The following is a 20269-nucleotide window of genomic DNA, read 5'->3' on the forward strand; positions in this document are numbered from 1 at the left end:
ACACAGAAGAGGATCGATCCTGCTACCATCTTTTTTAATTTAGACAGCATAAAGCTGCACTGAGATACCACATACGAACATAGAACATAAACATAATTCATACTGTCATTATGGAAGTTAACCCTGCCTTGAGACTTTGCTGCAGTCCGCATTACCCGCCAGGTCAAAGTCCGAGACCCATGTTCGACGCCATCCAAATCAAGTCATGTTTCCTTGGAAATGTTTCTCTTGGTTAGCCCTACCCCAGACCTAGCTTACGGATACGCTAAAAACCCGAACGCCACTTGACGGGATGAGAATCCTCTTAACGGCCGTTGACTATTGCGCTAGCCAGTATGAGTATTGAGCAGAAAACACGAAAGCTCGAACAGTGGAGCAAAGTTGTTGGAACAAGGGTCGTTGCCAGGGGTCTCCTCAACGCAATGCCGATCTTTGCCTCCTTTTGTCCTTGAAGGAGCTTCACGTCTCTCATTCCTATCTCGTCAAAACTTTCTCTGCAGAGCAAACCCCTCCGGTAGAGTGCCATTCTCATCTTCATCCCCTGCGAAATCAATCTTTCTCGAAGGTTTCAGTGGCATACGGTGGGGGCTATGCCATTTCCATCTTGGGACTTAATGGGGGTCTGGGCCCCCCGTTGTATCTGTCATTGCGATCGTCTGCCTTGCAGTTTTAGCCCAGCCGGGGGCTAGGAAGCGGTCCGTAGAAAGACTGCCCGCAGCAATGTCTGAGTCAACCTCCCTGCAAAGCCATTGTCAGAGCGCATATCGGCTCCCTCGCGCCCGCAACCCTTGTTAATGCTGAAGCATCACGAATAACGCCAACGTCTAAAGACAAGCTTAGCATTATGGCTGCGTTGCATCGTCAAATTCAGCTCCTTGGCAGCTTTTATGCCAATGGCCACTCTTCATCGCAAGAGGCCTGGACAAACTTTCTGCTGCGTGATCTAAGGTTTCTCGTGGCATTGATTCCTTATCCATCGTGGACTCATGGCTTTCCTCAAGTGACTAACGCTGAATGCGGAAGCCTGCTAAACCTTGTATTCTTCCAGCTCCGAATCAGTTCTCTGGACTTTTCCGCAGTCCCTGAGTTGGAGGGTGGCATTGGCAATGACAATTAACCCACTTACCTTCTGCCCTTGAGATCAAACTTGATGGAGGAGCAGGGCATGGTAAGCATGGATTTTCCTAATCCATGAGGACTTCGAAGGTTGGGATCCTGGCTTACGAAGAGGAGAAGTATAGTTTTCATCGTGGCCATGGAATAGTCCACTCAAAAAGAAGTCGTCATTGAGGACGATCAACATGAAGGGTCGGCATCTTGAAGCGGAGCAGGAACACGGCATCTCCTGAGGCCTGTCACCTCGGACAATTCCCATTCCCTAAACTGACAGTTCTCCGATGGGCCTCACTTCCAAAAGACAGGGCTTTGTTACCAGACCGCCTATCAATACCGCTTAGGTAATGGCTGACCTCTCCTTTCTTTCCGTTCAGGCTGTCTCATCAGTGCCGTTGACCAAGAATATCAAGCTTTCAAATGCGGCTCGTCTTCGATCTGACTCGATGTTCTGAGACCTCTGTATCCATCTGACCCATTGTCACTCTTTCTTCTCTTTTTAGCAGCCCGTGTTGCCAAGCGCTCAAGATGCGCGTTTCACTCTTTTTCACACTCGTTACTGTTTTGGCCGACTCAGCCTCTTCCATGTAAGTCGTTCCGAGCAGAATTCTTCTTGGAGACCTAAACAATTGACATTTTCATTAGCGTTGTCCCAAGGAAGATTGCAAGGCAACAGCCTCGCCATGAGCCCTTCATTGGTCGAAGCGCCGCCAACACCACTCTTGACAACTACGACTATGTCGTTGTTGGCTCGGGTCCTGGAGGAGGCCCTGTTGCTGCCAATCTTGCCATCGCCGGATACAAGGTGTTGCTGATTGATGCTGGAGGAGACTCAGGGGACTCATGGACGGAGAAGGTCCCGGCTCTTCACCTTATGTCAACTGAGTTCGAGGACACAAGATGGAACTACTTCGTAAGTGTTCTAAGTACGCAAAGAGCGTGACAGAAAGTGCCTTGACTAATACCATGTAGGTCAACCACTATCCCGACCTCGAGCAACAGAAGAGAGATTCCAAGATGACGTACGAGATGCCCGACGGCAGTTTCTACGTCGGGCTTGATCCTCCAGCTGGAGCAACCCCTCTTGGTGTTTGGTATCCTCGCGCCGGAACTTTGGGAGGTTGTTCTCGCCACAACGCTCTCATCACCACCAACGCTCATGACAGTGATTGGACGAACATTGCCACACTCACCGGCGATGATACCTGGAAGCCAGACAACATGCGTTCGTACTTCCAAAAGATCGAGAAGAACATGTACCTTCCATCAAGCATCATCGGGCATGGGTACAGTGGATGGCTTGGTACTTCGCTTACTTCTCTGTCACTTGTGGTTGAGGACCAGAAGCTGCTGTCGTTGATTATTTCCGCTGCTACTGCCATGGGGAAGAGCCTTCTTGGATTGGTGCTCAGCACTGTCACTGGTCTTGGCCAGGTCCTCCTTCGAGATCTCAACGCGCCTGGCCAGACTAGCAAGACTGGACTGTACCAGGTTCCGCTTTCTATGACTAATTCCATCCGTGGTGGTCCTAGAGATCTCATTTTGGATACTGCCAACGCTGTCAATGCTGATGGATCGCGCAAGTATCATCTTGATATCAAGCTCGATACTCTTGTAAGATTTCTTGAACCAGAGTTTCATAGAAGTTGATAAATCGTATCGATTACTAACCTCCTTTAGGTCACCAAGATTCGATTTGATGAGAGTGGTGACAAGCCTCGCGCGGTTGGTGTCGACTTCTTGGAGGGCTCCAGCCTTTACCGCGCCGATCCCCGCTCAGGATCTGCTTCATCGACGGGATCTGGTAGCGTTGATGCCAATCGTGAGGTCATCATCTCTGCTGGTTCTTTCAACACACCTCAGCTTCTGAAGCTCAGTGGTATCGGTCCGAAGGCAGAGCTCGACTCTTTCAAGATTCCTGTTGTCGTCGATCTCCCGGGTGTCGGAACCAACATGCAGGATCGCTACGAGGCAACCGTGATCGGCAAGACCAACAGTGACTTCGTCATCACAAGCAAGTGCACTTTCTTGGAGACGTCTCCCGACCCTTGCCTCGAGGACTACCAGAACGGCCTCGAGCCCATCACTAAGGGCGTGTACGCCACTAATGGCATCGCGATCGCCGTCATCCTCAAGTCTTCCGTTGCCGAGAATGAGCCCGACTTGCTCATCTCCGGCGCGCCGGCCAAGTTCAAGGGGTACTTCCCCGGCTACGCCTCTGACTCGCTCGCCGACGCACAGCACTGGGCATGGATCATTCTCAAGGCTCACAGCAGAAATAATGCTGGTACAGTGACCTTGAAGTCGACTGATCCCAGGGACATGCCCCTCATCAACTTCAATTACTACGACACGGGCGTCAACAGCAACGGGGAGGGCGACAAGGATCTTCAGGCTACCTATGAGGGCTTCGAGTTCACCCGAAAGGCCTTCGATAGCCTCATCCCGCTCGACGGCAGCTTCCCCGAGGTTTGGCCCGGTACCAATACCTCCACGGAAGCGGACGCCAAACAATTCCTCAAGGACGAGACGTGGGGACACCACGCTTCGTGCACTTGTCCTATCGGTGCTGATGATGACCCGATGGCTGTACTTGACACTGTTGGTATCCCTATTACAGGGTAGTTGGTTCGAACCGTAGTTAACGAAGAGATTAATTGAACTATATAAATATCTGCGTAGGTATAAAAAGGAGGTTCTAACCGTAGGTTGGGCTGGCTATAATAATTATAAATAGGGCCCCTAATTAGCCCCTGCGCAGTTAGCTATATGCCGTAGTTAAATTAGACTTTTAATCTAATACTAACTTTCTTTTTTTTTTATCGATTTAACTACTACGGTTAGAGGTATAATTCGACCTCGGGCCCGTCTACTAGGTCGTCTCCTTTTCCCTCTTTTTTTTATTCTTTTTATATAACCTATCCCTTTATTCGTACGGTGACTTTTCCGCTACTTACGAATTACTCTAATCCTTTATTTAGTACTACTTTTATAAAAGCGTCTGCGAGGTTGTTTTTATTATTAATCTAACGGATCTCGAGTATCTCGCGCTTTTTATACGATTACTTAAGGGTTATAATATCGATTATAAGCCTCTTTTCCTTCGTCGTTCCTAATTTAACGAGGTATTCGTATAGCGAGTAAGAATTAGTATAAATAACTATTAGAATGGGTAAAAAGCTAATTTAATTAGTAATCTTTTTTAGCGTCGTTAAAATCGCGTAGGAGAGGTTAACGCCGTTAACTATATTATAAACCTCCGACGTTAGTATATTTCTCGTTACCCGCTTATTTTTAGTTAACGAGTAGTGGATTATATTACTATATATAGTAAATTCGCTCTCGCCTATACTCTCGTTAGCTAGGATAATAATATACCCTAATTACGAAGTGAGGTCGTTATTATTCGTAAATAACCTATCGACGAAGACGTAAAGCTTATTAGTTATAAGGTTAATTAAGTAATAGATAAGACTTCGATCGAGATTCGTTTATTACTACTTAAGCCGCTTATTAAGTACCTCGACGTCTCGTTTAGTTAGATCTATAGCCTGCGCTACCCTAGCGTAGTTAAAAGTTACTTCGGGCTAATAAATACTCGTAATATATACCCCTTATGCAAGCTTAGCCTTATACTACTTTTTAATATCGGTTATATTTAAGTTAACGAGGTTAATCTTCTCGCCCTACCCCTTTTATTAAAAAACGACGGTTTTCTTTTTAATTATAAGAATCCCGCTATTAAATACTAAGGGGGTGTTTATTATAAGGACCTCTTTTAACTTCGTTACGAAGCCCGCTTTTTAGAGCTCCTTATCCTCTTTTTTTATAAAGTTAATATCGGATAGGCCTAATATATCGTCGGTTTATATTCTAACGATCCTAAATTAGTTACTTTCGTACTCCGCGACTAGTAGGCACGGGTCGTACGTAGAGGTAACTATTAATAGTTAATTAATATAAAAATCGTAGTAGGTGGCTTACTAATAGGTGCCCGATTCTACGAGCCTATATAGTAGCTTAAGTACTTTAATAATCGTACCTTCTGGGTACTTGCTAGCTATTTCTTTTAGTAGATAGGCTAGGATTTTCCTTATGAGCCCTGTGGCCGATTAGGTATATGCCTAGGTAATATTACGGCTCTAAATTTTATATCCCTTCTTCTGTAGTAATACTATTAGTACTATTATTAATCGTTAGCTATAGCGCTATATAGTGGGCGATTGTATAAGTAGCGTCGCTTTTTTAACGTCGCTATATTCTTAAATTACGTATCTAGACTTCTCGTACGGTTAGGGTGTTCCTTTTTTTTTAATTTTACGAACTATTTGCGATTTAAATATGCGGAGGTTTATATATTTTTTTAGATCGTAGAGGATAAATTAATAGACCCCTTAATTGCGCAAAGTATCTATTTCGATAAGATCTAATCCCTTATACGGCTTTTTAGTAGTTATAATTACGCCTTCTTTGCGTAGTTTAATTACTAGCTCGAAATCGGCTTTTTTTTTTATTATATAAAAGGTGTTAATTACCTCGTCGCTAGTAATAAATTGCTACGTTAGTGCTTACCGTTATGGTCTCCCGCGACGTATTAGTGCCCTTTTAGTAATTTCCTCTTCCTCGTTATCTATTAATATTACTATAACGATTTTATTAAGGATAATTTCCTATGCCTCTGCTACGGGTTATATAGCTTCCCCTAGCTCTTCTTCTTCTTATAGGCTAGAAATTATCTCGATAGGATCTATATAATATAGTCTAACTACCGTAATTAATATTTTAAGTAGCTAGTTACGATCTTTCGTAACTACGTAAGAACGCTCGTTAACGGAAATTAATTTATATAGCCTAGCTTATTATTAAGTAATTTTGCGCTATACTCGTATATCCGAATTTAGGGGTATATCTAAATTAACCCCTATATCGGGCCTATTGCGCGTAGTAATTACTTTATTAACTTACTTTTTTACGCTCACCTCGCGTAGTGCCCGTATTACTTTTTTAACTACTTAAGCTCGCTAGCTTATATCTAGCGATAGTAATAAGGCTAAGGTCGTTTTTAAATATGCTTTAAATACTAAAAGCGTCGGTATAAGCCCGTTGGGCCCTATAGTGTCGTTATAGTATTTAAGTACCGTTTAGAGGCATTCGTCGTCGTTAGAATCGGGATTTTCCTCTTTAATAATTTTAAACGCTCTTTTTAACTATTAGTGCGCCCTTTTTACCTTTTTAATATTATAGTACGCTTCGACGGGCACGACTTTTAATTATATACCGTAGGCCGTTATATTTTTTTTAAATTCTACTAACTTAAAACTAGTATTAGCGTCGGTTTTAATACCGTCTAGCGGTCCTTAGTATATATCGATCTAGCTTTTTTATAGAGCTACTTATACTATTTTTGCTTATAGATCCCGTAGGAATTGCCCTATTTAGAATAATATAGCCTCGTCGATTATATATAGGACCGGTCGACTGTTTAAGTAGAAAATATCGACGACGATCTCCTAATTAAAGTTAAGCTTATTACGTAATTTGAATTTAAATTTGCGTGGGCTCTGCGTATTTATTTAGTATTAATAATATACTTTTATTAACTACTTTAGCGCCCCTATTTCGATATTATTATTATCTAAATACTTTAAGAGGTTATATAGCCTCGCGACCGACGGGTAGCTAAATCTCCGGTATAGTCATCTAAGCTTACTTTCCGTTAAGTAATTAATTAACTTCGTATCGTTAATAAGCTTTATAAACGCGTGCCCCTATCGTCGTTTAACTATTTCAAAGTACTTACGGCTAGAGATTCTGTTCCTCATATTATTAAATATAATACTTAGTCAATCTATGTTTTTTAGATATAAGAGAAATAGGGTATTAACGGGTAGGATATAAAAAGTTATCGTTCCGAAGTGCGTCTCTATTTTTATCGTACCTAGGGCGACGATTTCCTTACCTAGGCCGAAGCTAATCCTCGTAATACCTACTATTAACGTATTAAGCGTTATTAGTACGATTTTTTATAGCGCTTAGAATTACCCTTTTCCTCTTATTAACTATTACGATACCCTAGTATTTAGGATAATCCTATAGAAATTATCTAGGCCGTACTTTTTATTTGCATAGAATGCTTATACGAGCTTAGTATTTAAATAATCTAAGTAGTATAAAAAGGACCCCTCTAGCTACCCCTAGAATTACTTAGTACCTTATCTCTTTTTTTTAGATATTAAAAGAGTAGAATTCTGCGCTATTAGATTCGTCCTTTTACCTACCTCTATATCCGTTATCTAAGGGACCTTCCCTTACTATTCGTAAATAAAAGCCTGCTTATTAAGGGCTTTTACTACTTTTTATTCGTTTAGCCTCGTATATCCTCCCGAGGCTAACGGGGCAAAGAAAGAGTAGTTAATATCGTCGACTTCGTTATAATCTAATTCGTCGGTATAAGGGGTAAGATCTTCTTTATTTTCTAAATTTCTTATAGAGTGCGGGTGCTTTAGGCTACTAAATTAGCTACTTTCGCTAGGTTCTGTACCCCCGGATCTGCCCTTATATATAACGAGGAATTAGTTAAATCGATGAGGGCTGGTTTTGCTATCTACTGCCCTCGATTTTTTATATTATTCGTACGATTTAGTACGCTCTTCCTTAGAGTAGTTACTTAACTAATATCTATCCTTTTTATAAATAAAACACTGCTTCTTTCGTTGCCCTACTCGCGAGTTAAATCTTTACCTATTTAACGAATCTAGGATTCCTTACTAGCGATTGCTATACCTAGCTTCTTTTCCTTTCTTATTATACGTTCGGTTAACTTAATATTACTAATAAGGGCCGTCGTATACTTAGAGGTAGGTTTAGTACGGTATTCTTACCTTAATATTAAAGCTAGATCTTAGCCTTAAGTAGAGCGTCTCGTAGTCTTCGGGTACTTAGTATAGAGTTATTTTTGTTTTTAGAACGCGCTAGACTGCGGTATAGAAATATCCGACTTTCCGTTCGTTAGTCCCCTTATTTAGCTAGGTTTTCGCTAGCTTATTAATTTAATTAATAAGCTCTTCGAGGATTTCTATTCGCGATTTGCCCTCTATTATCCTAGCTATAGATACGAAAGAAATCGCTCGTAGTTTAGATAGGAGCTTTAGGTTCTTATTATAGGTCTCGAAGCGGCTTCGGATTGCGTTAATTATGCTAAGAAAGTCGTTTCGATCGAGATTACGTACTGCTTCGTAATAGTAATTAAAGGCTTTGCTTACGAGTATAATATTAACTACCGAATAGTACTAGTGTTCCCTAATTCCGACTTTTTCGTAGTAATCGTAAAACATCGTTAGGGTTTTTTATAAGACCTTATACTTCCCCCTAGAGTATAATTTCTCTTTTAGGAAGATCTTTTTAAGGTCTATAAACTACCTCGTATTTATTACTAGATTTTTAATATCTATATGCGATCCCTACGTCGCTGCGTACTATTAGTAACTTCGGGTAGTCTGCCTCTTTTTTTACTAGCCGATTAGTACCGAATTTCGTATTAGTAGCGGCGACGAGCTATAGATCGAAATAGGCAGAATTATCGATTATCGTACTTTTAGTACTATATTTTACCTCTATATATCCTTTTACGACGATAGATTACTATTAGTAATTATAAAAAGGAAATCTGGGTCGTTTACCCTTTTTCTAAATTCGTTAAAGCGATTATACGCCCTATCGACTTATACCTAGGTCTATATTACGAATTCCTCCTCCGTAATCGTCGCTACTAGGATTTCGTAAGGTTCTTACAATTATAATTGCGCTAGTAATACCCCTCGCTTATAGAGGAATCTATTAACCGCTTTTATAATTCCTAAGCTTACGCTTACGAACTATTTATCTAGCTAATAGCTAAGGTCGTCTATAATCTCGTAGAATAGGGGTTACTCCTATAGCCCCTTTTTTTCATAAATCTTAGTTAAATAGATTAATACCGCGTTAATTTACTCGCCGTTAGGCTAATCTACGATTCTATATATCTACGTCCCCTAATAATCCGGGTTAATATTTACCTACTTATAAGGGATAGGGATTCTATCTAGGATCGGGTTTCGCCCTCTCTTTCTTTGCCCTAACTTACTAAGGGTCGTGCCCTAGCTTATGCCCGTATTAGTAATTATTAGCATGTTTAATCTTAACGGGGATATATTTAATCCGCGCGCTAGTTATAGCAAATCCGTACTTTTACTACCTAACGAATTTATTAAGGTTTAGGAGATTCCTACTTCCTCTTACCGTCTCGCTACTACTCTCGTTTCTACCCTCTCTAGCGATTACTACTACCCTTTTAGATCGCTAGCTATTATACTTATTAAGATCCTCTTTTTCGTTTAGTATAAAAGGGTAGGTTTTAGTAGTTCCTTTTTTTAATAGTAGTAGTAGACGTTTATATTACCGTAGGACGATATAGTAATTAGTCTCGGGATCTTTACTAGTTACCGATTTCCGCTTTTCTATATACTTCTAGCTTCCTAAGCCTCGTGCTCTCCGTAATCTCTAAATCCCCTCCTCCCTCGTTAAACCGTCCCCTATACTATATTCCTAAGTAACACTCGGGGGGTAATTAAGGGAGCTACGGGGAGGTTATTTAAATTACGGGCTTAAGGTCGTACCCGTAAGATCTTAGTAATAATAGACTTTTTCTATATACCATAAATCTCTTAGCTTAATAACTCCTATACGCTTTTTATTACGCTAACTAAGAATATTTACGTTTAGAGATCCCTTTTTTTAATCGCGCGGTGCTCTTTTATATTATATTATTAAGCTCGCCCGTTGTGCTAATTAACTAAGTAAATAGTCGCCGCGTAGGTATTTTCTTTTACTAATTTAACTAGTTAATTTCTAATCGCGGGCCGGCTATAGAAAAGTTATTTAGTAAAAAGGCTACTTAAGGCGACGGTAAAAAACTAGTTACTTAAGCGGTTTTATTAATTAACGTAGTTTAACGTAGTAAACGTCGACCTCTCGTAAGTAGTAAAGGGCTACGATTACTTAATTCCGTGCGGTATTCGAGAATCGCTCCCTTTTTTATCTACTTCCGTAAGGTTAATTAGTACGAATCTCTTATCCCGTGCGGTATTAAGAGGTCGTCTCTTTTACATAATAAGATACCTTACCGATCTATAATAATAGAATTTAATTACTAATTAGTATTAGTATCCCTATTATAGGGTAATTAGTTCGAACCGTAGTTAATAAAGAGATTAATTAAACTATATAAATATTTATATAGGTGTAAAAAGGAGGTTCTAACCGTAAGTTGGGCTGGCTATGATAATCGTAAATAGGGCCCCTAATTGGCCCCTGCGCAGTCGGCTGTATGCCGCGGTCGAATTGGACTTCCAATCCGATAGACACTAACTTTAAGGTCCGTGGTACCGAGGGCCTTAGAGTTGTTGATGCCAGTGTCTTCCCCAAGATCCCTGGATTCTATATTGCGCTGCCGTTATATGTGGTGTCGGAGAAGGCTAGCGATGTGATTATTTAGGAGGCCAAGGCGTTATCATCTTGAGAACTCAGCACCCATTCAACACTAGCAGGAGTTTCCTGTGCAAATCACACAACCTTCGTTCCAGCGCGCGTAAAGGTCTTAGCTTTGGGTAGAGTACTATTCTAGATTAATAATACAGAGATACCATATTCCTTTCAAAAGCTATTGTGACACTGTGATGCGACTTGAGTTGACGTGAACACGAACTGACATGAAAGAAAGCTATACGATGTTTACATGTAAGAGTGAACTGAGAACCCGGCTGACAGTTGGATGATGTTCCTCGAAAAGAGCAGAATTGAATGATCGGGGCCGAAATCATCGCCGATTATGACGCTTAGAATAAAATGGTATTCTGCAGAGAGCCCCTGGCCTATGTTCATCGTATTGACTAAGAAGTTGAGAATGATATACTGTCCATGTGCTCAATTAAAGTCTTGAGTAAAACAATTCTATGTCGGCTATAATAGTGCATACATGACTTAAGTCAAAGCACCCACTTTTGGGCACCCCCCCCTTTTGGGCACCCTAACAAAACATAGCATCCAAACATCAACACTAACTATAATTAATTAATTAACTACCTTCTACTACTATAATAATACAATTAAAATTCTCCCTAGGTAATTCGACCCCTATGAGTCGATTAGGACTAACTAGACGGTCGCTAGAGTCCTCCTAAGCTTTCTATACGTTCTAAATATCTACGAACTTAGTATTTAGGTCTAGATATATAGTCTTCTTTTTCCTAAGCTTTATACGCTTAATCCTAGCCTTAAAAACTCGAACTTAGTACCGAGATATAGCTAATTAATAGGCCTACTCCCTAAAAGCTTTTTTTACTTTTTAAAATAGTAATTATCGAGTATTATTATCTAAACTAAGCTTTATAAATAGCTTTAAATAATCGCAGAGCTCGCTAGCCTTCTTAGGAGTTAACTAGTTAATAATAGAGGTTATTAATACTTAATTAAGTAGTTTACTAATATTACTAATTATCTACCTAGCTTCTATACCCCTTTTAAATAGTATAACTTATATAAGTAGGACTATTAAGTTAAGAAGTAGCTTAGTTATATTAGGTAGCTATAATCTAATTACTTTCTACTTATTTCGTATATTTAATAACGTTAAACTAGCTAAACGAGCAAGCTAGTAGTAGCTTAAGAAGTACTGCTTTTTAATAATAATAGAATTATTTACTATATCCTCCTTACTAAGCTCCTTTTTATATATAAATTTAATAAGCCTAAAGATAGCTATATTTAATAACTAGAGGATATAAGAAGCGTATAGTAATAAAAATAATAAATAAACGGTATTTTTATAATACTCCTATATAAATTCTATTATTATATAACTCCTATACCTATTTAATACTAATAGTCGAGGCTAGTTTAGCTTACTAAGCCCCTTAATAGGGGGGGTCTTAGTCTATAGTAAGAACACTTCCTTTAGTTAATAAAGGGCAGTCTCGTCGGTCGTCTAGTTATTATTTATTATTATAAACTTCTAACTATTATAAGTAGTAAGTTAAAGAGGGAACTATTATTATTAAACCGACTTTCCTTTATAAATAACTAGTAGTTTAATAGCTCTACTATTAGTAAAAATATACTTAATAATCGTTATCTAAGTACGCGAACTAAGCTCTTTTTTTCGTACTACTATAGCCTCTACTATACCTAAGACTAGCCTATTAGCTCCTTTACCCTTTATTATACTAATCTTATTTATATTATACTTATTAGCTTATTTAATACTACTAATCTCTAGTATATTAAGTAATCTAAACTATTATTTAATTATATTAGTAATAGCTCTATTAATATAGCGCGAATCGATTAAATAACTTTTCTAAACCTTTATTAATAAATTCCTTTTAATAAAAGTATTAATCTATCTCTTACTAAGTAGTTTATTATCCCCCTAGGACCTTAGAACTTGCTTAACGAATTCCCTAACCTATTTATAAATTAATATAATACCTAAGTAATATTATATATAAATTTACTAAGCTAGCTAGTCTTTTTATTATAAAAGAAGCCTTTAAAGCTCTATAAATACCCTCGCCCTTATTTAATAGCCTCTCTTTCGACCCTAAAGTATTATCCTAGGAACCCCGAACTTAATCGAGGCCCTTTTAATAAAGAGACCGTTTTTAATAATATTAAGTACTTATTAGAGCTTATTTTTAATATACGATATTATTACTTATTAATTAGTAAGTATGCTAAAAAGGAATGCATTTAGACGATTTTTGTAATTATTATGTTAAATTAAAATAATAGGTAGGGTTTTAATGTGGTGGCTGGGAGGGATTTTTGGGGGTACCCAAAAGGGGGGGGTGCCCAAAAGTGGGTGCTTTGACTTATTAGTAGGATGTGCCTTAAAGCTCAAGAGCATCCATACCACACTAGATATCAAGGCTAAAATGGGACATCAGTACGTTAATCAAGAATTATCCACCGACAAAAATATCTGGGGGCATAGGACCAAGTCAAAGTTCCGAAATTATGTGTTTTTTTTATTCAAGGTATGTAAACCGCTGGTGATGATTCAAGCACTTTGAGTTACAAATAAGGTTGACTGAACAGAGTCAATGTTTGAACCCGCACGGGTGGGTCTGGGCATCTGTAAAGGCTTAAGGGATGTTGTCAGTGAAGAACCTCACGTCATATTCGGGAAACTTACTCTTCACTTACAGTTGAGCGTAAACCAGCTAAGTTCACTGAGATTAGCAGACTGATATCAGATCCAGGCTCATGCACAATCCGCTGTCACTGGAAGTACTATGACTGAAGGTCCACCTTCTGTGAAATAGGTCGACTAAGCCTTGGTACGGAGATAGAGGCAGACGTATATCCAAGCGGCGGGACCTCGTTAGTGACTGCGCACGTGACGGGATAGTTACTTTCACCAATCGTACCAACATGAGTCAACATCTGCTTTGCCCGTGCTGTTCAAGCATGACCGAAGTACAGGCTGGTAACCTTTCGCTTCATCTCAGCTTTGTAATGACACCTAGATTGGACCCAGTTGTGGATAGTTGTGCTGGTCACCAAGTGCTTGTTACGAGAGCTAAACAATGGGAATATTTCCACGCTCATGTGTCTTCAATCACTCAAGCGTCTCAACGTCTCGTCGCAGAAGCCTGGCAGGCTTCCGAGTACGATATAGTAGCATTCAAAGTGCCGTGGCCTTGAACGCTTGATGCTCGTTGATCTCACACATTGTTGTGGGCGAGGAAATCAGACCTGGGCCCTACAGAGATCAAAGGGCTTACGCTCAGTGACTTGAGTAGAACTGCTCACATGATTGGAACGATTCCTCCTCAGCCACTCCGCTGCTCACACGACCACACACTTACCCAAGCGGGGATAGATCGGAATACTGGCAGCTGGTTTAAGGAGAGCCGCAAACGATCGACGCCAGTGGAAGTCTGCAAGCAGGGTCCACGGAATTGGATTCCTGGCATCTTGCCGATGTCCCATGACGACAATAGAGTCAGGAACATCTCGATGAGTTGAGCCTCAGCGGGGCACTCGTATGTCACATCACACGACGTTGCCCTGCGTTTGCACTCATATGTATGTTCTACTGCTTGATACATCCCGGCATCATGGCACTCATATGGTCGCTCACTAGACTCTTAGTGATAAGTAGTCACGTTTCACCCAGTTTGATAGGTGAAGACTTCTGACTCACGAACATTGAACGGACTGGCGATCGAACTCGTCTCCAAAAACCCCCAATTCTGCTCATTTTGTGATAGAAGTTGGACGTCCAAATCATAGAGTACCCAGATGTAGGACTGCCGCGCAAGTGAGTGGTGACGATCAACTATGGGCCTACAAGGCGTTACCAGACATCATTCAAGAAACATATGTAGTTGCTGAAGATCGGACTCAGTCGACAGTCCTGTCAACACCCATCGTCAGATCGAAAAGAAGGAGAAAAAAATACAGATGTCTTTTCGATTCAATTGCGCAAGTAACGGATCATTCACTCTTGATTCCCCACTTCAGGCTCGCGATGTCGGAACCCGGAAACAGGGCTACTGCCGAGGTTGACCTCGGCTATGAAATGAACACCAAGGAACCTCGATGGCTCTGTATCCGGAAATCACCATTGTATGATTGAATCTGTGCTATGGTATGATATGACCTTAACCCCGGAACATGAGGTTATGGTTAAAAGCTGCGCGTCCAATTTCCAATGCGTGATGAAAAGGGCCGAATAGATCGACGCTTGAGCACTTCGCGCTCCGACCCCTGTATGAAAAGAAGAACCCCAAAACTCCACAATAACCATCATGGGAACAGCATCGGATTCCGAAGGAGCCTCACGAACATGGAGGAGTGCGTGACAGGCAAACATCAGTCAAGGTACCCGCATGGCAACCCAGGCTCCAGCTGAGGGCTGACAAACCCTGAGAGGCGGTACAGGTCTAGTTCTCCAATACTTGCATGGGCAACTCCACAAAACTCAACTGTTTCCCCATGGGTGTGGTCTGCTGGGGAGGAGTGGCACGGTGATTTGATGGGGCCTGGATATCCCACAAATTGCTTTATCCAGCAGTCTACTAGCATCGAATGCCGGCATTCTGCCCGGGCGTGGAATTATCATGACGTAGGCGCCGCTCACGAGACCTCTCACACCGGGACACTGGGGATATCGGGAGGATGAAGTCGCGTACGCAACTATTTTACCATCATCGGCATCGTGAACGGCTTTTCTGCCATGGATCAAGACGGACTCTTGGCGTTAAGACCGGACTCCGCGCTAATCGGCCGATCTACAGTTCAGCGTTACTAAATAACCGTTGTTTTACCGGCGGCAGGCTCCTCGACCTTCTCAATGACATGTTCCAAGGAGCACGAGGCTCGGTTTTCAGCGTAAATCATGACCCGAGGGCGAAGAACAGGGCCGATTAGATGTGCGGGGAAGCCGGGGGCACTGGGACAGAGTATTCTTTCTCTCCGATTTGGGACGACCAGTTCCACGGCCTTGGCCCCCAGAGTCCCCTCAATTTCTGAGTGTTCGTGAAGAGATTCCCCCAAAGAGCTACCTACTCCAACCGCCATCACGAAGAAATTTCAAAGAAAAAACCTGCGTCTAGAGTCCTCTAGTGTCGGCGCAATGTCGGACTTCCACACAAAGTCGTGTGTCCCAGTGGTCCACTCACCTTAACGGCGGGGGCGGGGGTGGCTGGGATTAGGCCGGGGGCGGTCTTCTGCTCTTTGAAAAGCCGGTACGGAGCAAGCTCTGAGTGAGGTGAGAGAGTGTTCGGACCGGGGGTTCGCTCAGGAAAACACAGGCTTGGAGTCTCCAGGTTTTCCAGCTGTCACCCGATCCGCATCCCCCACATATTGGCTCGTGTTCCTTGTCCCGCCCACAGCGGCAGTTCTCCGGAAGTTAACTTTGAATGCTACGGCGCAAACACCGACAGTCAGGCGCGCCATTTGTGATTATTACTCCATTCTACTCCGTACTCTGGAGACTCTGCCCGTCGTCGGTAAAGCGACCCCATGTTGACATCCAGCAGTCGGCCTGATGCGGAGTTGTCGCTGGTAGTTTTGGAAGCCGGGCGGTGAAGGATGCTGAGATCTGATGAAAGAGTCTATTGTTCTAGAGGCCCAATGACTCGATCTTCCCGCTTAACAGCTGTTCCAGCGATTCTATGACTAGTCATACCCGCCGTTAAGAGAATTACACCCCACAACCCATTTGACGATTTGTGGCCACCTCTAGTCAGACTGGAGACTCGGCAAGATTCCGCCTCCCCACGTGTATAGCAGAGCCTTTTCCGGACCTTGCCGTCGTTTTGGCAACCATCTAGAGACTAAGCCTAGTGTAGTCATCGCGTGCGTCGCTGGAAAATCTACGGCTGATTACCCTGCCCAATATCCCACCACTTCGCCCCTTGGTGAGCATCTTTCGGGTGTCAACCGGTGCGGGGCCGACTTCCGGACCATGACGATGTGCATTACCATCATGATCAAGTTTTCCTCGACTTTGTCGTTGCCCGCGCGGAGGTTACGGGGAAGAGGAGGGGTCTAACCAGGCCACCGGCGAGCAGAGTGCGAGGGCGACGAGGATATGGTGGACTGACGTTGCTGCCGACGATGAACAGGTAACATATAAAGAACGGCATGTAACCCCCAATCGATGGAATTTTAGGATCTTCAGCACAAGCCGCAAGTCAACAGCTCAAGGATCTCAAAATGTCCGCAGCTCTGTCTCTCTTCCTATCCGGTCTTCTGTTGGCACCCTCAGTCAACGCTCAGGCGTATGACTCTGGTGACCGATCTGAAGATGCCTTCAGCTGGATTCAGCCGGTGAACACCACCATCCTCGGTCCCTACGGGGACTCTGAGCCAGTCTATCCTTCCCGTAAGTTTCTCGGTTCTCTAAGTTTGGTAACAGATTAACTAACTCAACGATGAAGCCAACATCACTGGTACCGGTTGGGAGGATGCCCTCGCCAAGGCAAGGGAGTTCGTCTCTCAACTGACCATCGAGGAGAAGGCCGACATGGTCACTGGCCAACCCGGTCCCTGCGTCGGAAACATCGTCGCTATCCCTCGTCTTGGTTTCCAGGGCCTCTGCCTTCAGGATGGTCCCCTGTCCATCCGTGTTGCCGACTACGCCAGTGTCTTCTCCGCCGGTGTCTCTGCTGCAGCCACCTGGGATAAAGATATCCTCTACGAGAGAGGTCTTGCCATGGGCAAGGAGTTCAAGGCCAAGGGCGCCCACATTGCTCTCAGGTTTGTCCATCTCCGTACACTCATTATGGCTAACACTTACTGACTACTCAAAGCCCCGTCGCTGGCCCCCTCGGTCGCAGTGCCTACTCCGGCAGAAACTGGGAGGGCTTCAGTCCCGACCCTTACCTGACTGGTGTCGCCATGGAAAAAACTATCACCGGTCACCAGGATGCTGGTGTCCAGGCTACTGCCAAGCACTGGATCCTCAACGAGCAGGAGACCATGCGCAACCCGACTTTCGACCCCAATGGTACCGCTACAGACATCGAGGAGCAGGCCCTCTCCTCCAACGTTGACGACAGAACCGCCCACGAGCTCTACATCTGGCCTTTCGCCAACGCTGTCAAGGCCAAGGCTTCTTCCTTCATGTGCTCTTACCAGCGTATCAACGGTTCCTATGGATGCCAGAACTCCAAGTCTCTGAACGGTCTTCTGAAGACTGAGCTTGGATTTGATGGCTACGTTATGTCCGACTGGGGTGCCACCCACACCGGTGTTGCTGCCATTGAGGCCGGTCTCGATATGGATATGCCTGGCGGCATTGGCAGGTACGGCATGGACTGGAAGTCTGGATCTTTCTTCGGCGGCAACGTCACTACTGCTGTCAACAACGGTACTCTCAACGTCGCCCGCGTTGATGACATGATCGTTCGCATTATGACTCCTTACTACTGGCTCAACCAGGACAAGGACTACCCCACCGTCGACCCCTCCTCTGGCGACCTCAACACCTTCTCCCCCAGATCCACCTGGGTTCGCGAGTTTAATCTCACCGGCGAGCGCAGCCGTGATGTTCGTGAGAACCACGGTGAGCTGATCCGCAAGCACGGCGCCGCCGCCGCCGTCCTCCTCAAGAATGAGAACAAGGCTCTTCCCCTCAAGGCTCCCAAGTCCATCGCTGTCTTTGGCAACGATGCTGGCGAGGACACTCAGGGATTCTACAACCAGGCTGACTTCGAGTACGGCACTCTCGTCGCTGGTGGTGGCTCCGGCACCGGTCGCCTGACCTACCTTGTCACCCCCCTTGAAGCCATCAAGGCTCGCGCTTCCAAGGATGGTGCCCTCGTCCAGCAGTGGCTCAACAACACCCTCATCATCAACTCCAATGTCACCGACCTCTGGGTTCCCAAGGCCCCCGAGGTCTGCCTCGTCTTCCTCAAGACCTGGGCCGAGGAGGCCGCTGACCGCCAGCACTTGAGCGTCGACTGGGACGGCAACGACGTCGTCGAGAGCGTCGCCAAGGACTGCAACAACACCATTGTCGTCACCCACTCTTCCGGCATCAACGACCTCCCCTGGGCCGACCACCCCAACGTCACCGCCATCCTCGCCGCCCACTTCCCTGGCCAGGAGTCCGGTAACTCCCTCGTCGACGTCCTCTACGGCGATGTCAACCCCTCCGCCAGACTCCCCTACACCATTGCCCTGAACGGCACCGACTACAACGCCCCTCCCACCACTGGCATCAACACCACCGGCTGGTACGATTGGCAGAGTTGGTTCGACGAGAAGCTCGAGATTGACTACCGCTACTTCGACGCCCACAATATCTCTGTCCGCTACGAGTTCGGCTTCGGTCTCAGCTACACCACCTTCGAGGTCGCCGACTTCGAGGCCAGCCCCGTCGAGCAGGACATCACCTCCGCCCCTGAGCAGCGCCCTGTCGAGCCCGGTGGAAATCCCGCCCTCTGGGAGACCATCTACAACGCCACCGTCTCCATCACCAACTCTGGCGATGTCGAGGGTGCCGCCGTTCCCCAGCTTTACGTCACCTTCCCCGACTCCACGCCCGCCGGCACTCCTCCCAAGCAGCTTCGCGGCTTCGAGAAGGTTCCCCTTGCCGTCGGTGAGACCAAGAAGGTCGGTTTCGAGCTGATGCGTCGTGATCTCAGCTACTGGGACGTTGTCTCGCAGCAGTGGCTCATTCCCGAGGGCGAGTTCACTCTCAGCCTGGGATGGAGCAGCAGAGACTTAAAGGCTACCGCCCAGATTACCCCTGTGCAGGCGTAAGTCTTTGGTTGTTTAGTAAATATTTAAGTGGAGGATTGATACGATGGACGAATTATGACTCTGGATAATATTAGTAATGTCTGGATAACAGTAAAATAAATCTTTTTCACGTTCAAACAAGTCTGAATACCGACAGTGAGCATCCCATGACCATACCTTAGGTCGTAGCACCTGATAACCTGGAATGCGCGAACACCAATTTGGATGGTGTAACAGGCTGTGCTCAATAGACTTGATCTCAACATTGACTATACCATCTGAGACAACAAAATCGACCCCTCGTGCGAAGTTCTTTCTGTGTATGCCCCATCTCGAAGGACCAAAGCCTTGTTGTGCCTTGCGACTCAGCCATCCGCTGGTATTCTGCGACGGACACATCCAAGGACGAGTAATTTCCAAGAGCAGCCTGCATCTAGCGTGCTTTTGTAACTTTGCTGAGGAAATAAGTCTAGGACATTCGAGACTTGCCACTCGTACAGCCAATCTTTTTTCTTGAGCATCTCCTCTTCACGCGAGTAGCAAATGAGCTTCGCTGATTACCACGGCTGAGACGCAGCCAAGCTAGGAGGTGCTTCCAGCTGAACAACCTAGTGAGATTTGGGTGAGACAGAGTCCAATCCTACTGGCTGTGAACGCCCTACCAATCCTCTAGAGCCTGATAAAGATGTCGTCGACCCTTTTCCCCATTTGCGTAGCACCCGTCTCGAGGTCAATTTCGCATCTCTCATTCTGTTACTGTCCATCCTTCCGGAGTAGACCCTCCATTTTTCTGGATTGACCGACATCATTCTAGAGAGTCATCTTGTACCAGGAATGGCAGCAAATGTTGATGAAGTCAGAA

General features: G+C 44.2%; 3 protein-coding genes across 3 annotated transcripts; 2 read left to right on the forward strand and 1 right to left on the reverse strand.

Moving 5' to 3' along the window:
• Positions 1-1641: 1641 nt before the first annotated feature.
• Positions 1642-3738, forward strand: CLUP02_04783 (choline dehydrogenase; the record flags this gene model as incomplete). Its single annotated transcript, XM_049283794.1, has 4 exons — positions 1642-1700; positions 1759-2026; positions 2086-2727; positions 2794-3738. 4 exons carry the CDS (start codon positions 1642-1644, stop codon positions 3736-3738), a joined length of 1914 nt encoding a protein of 637 aa, XP_049140937.1.
• Positions 3739-13247: 9509 nt separating this feature from the next.
• On the reverse strand, positions 13248-16113 carry CLUP02_04784 (uncharacterized protein; the record flags this gene model as incomplete). Its single annotated transcript, XM_049283795.1, has 17 exons — positions 13248-13291; positions 13354-13393; positions 13459-13538; positions 13623-13762; positions 13822-13873; positions 13945-13954; positions 14019-14299; positions 14357-14462; positions 14519-14569; positions 14672-14760; positions 14941-14992; positions 15076-15140; positions 15211-15381; positions 15483-15683; positions 15739-15766; positions 15837-15914; positions 15967-16113. 17 exons carry the CDS (start codon positions 16111-16113, stop codon positions 13248-13250), a joined length of 1635 nt encoding a protein of 544 aa, XP_049140938.1.
• A 762-nt stretch (positions 16114-16875) lies between these two features.
• Positions 16876-19428, forward strand: CLUP02_04785 (glycosyl hydrolase family 3 N terminal domain-containing protein; the record flags this gene model as incomplete). Its single annotated transcript, XM_049283796.1, has 3 exons — positions 16876-17044; positions 17100-17418; positions 17472-19428. The coding sequence occupies 3 exons, from the start codon at positions 16876-16878 to the stop codon at positions 19426-19428; spliced, it is 2445 nt and encodes an 814-aa protein (XP_049140939.1).
• Between the last annotated feature and the right edge of the window lie 841 nt (positions 19429-20269).

This window comes from Colletotrichum lupini, chromosome 3, assembly GCF_023278565.1.
Source record: "Colletotrichum lupini chromosome 3, complete sequence".
Lineage (NCBI taxonomy): Eukaryota > Fungi > Ascomycota > Sordariomycetes > Glomerellales > Glomerellaceae > Colletotrichum > Colletotrichum lupini.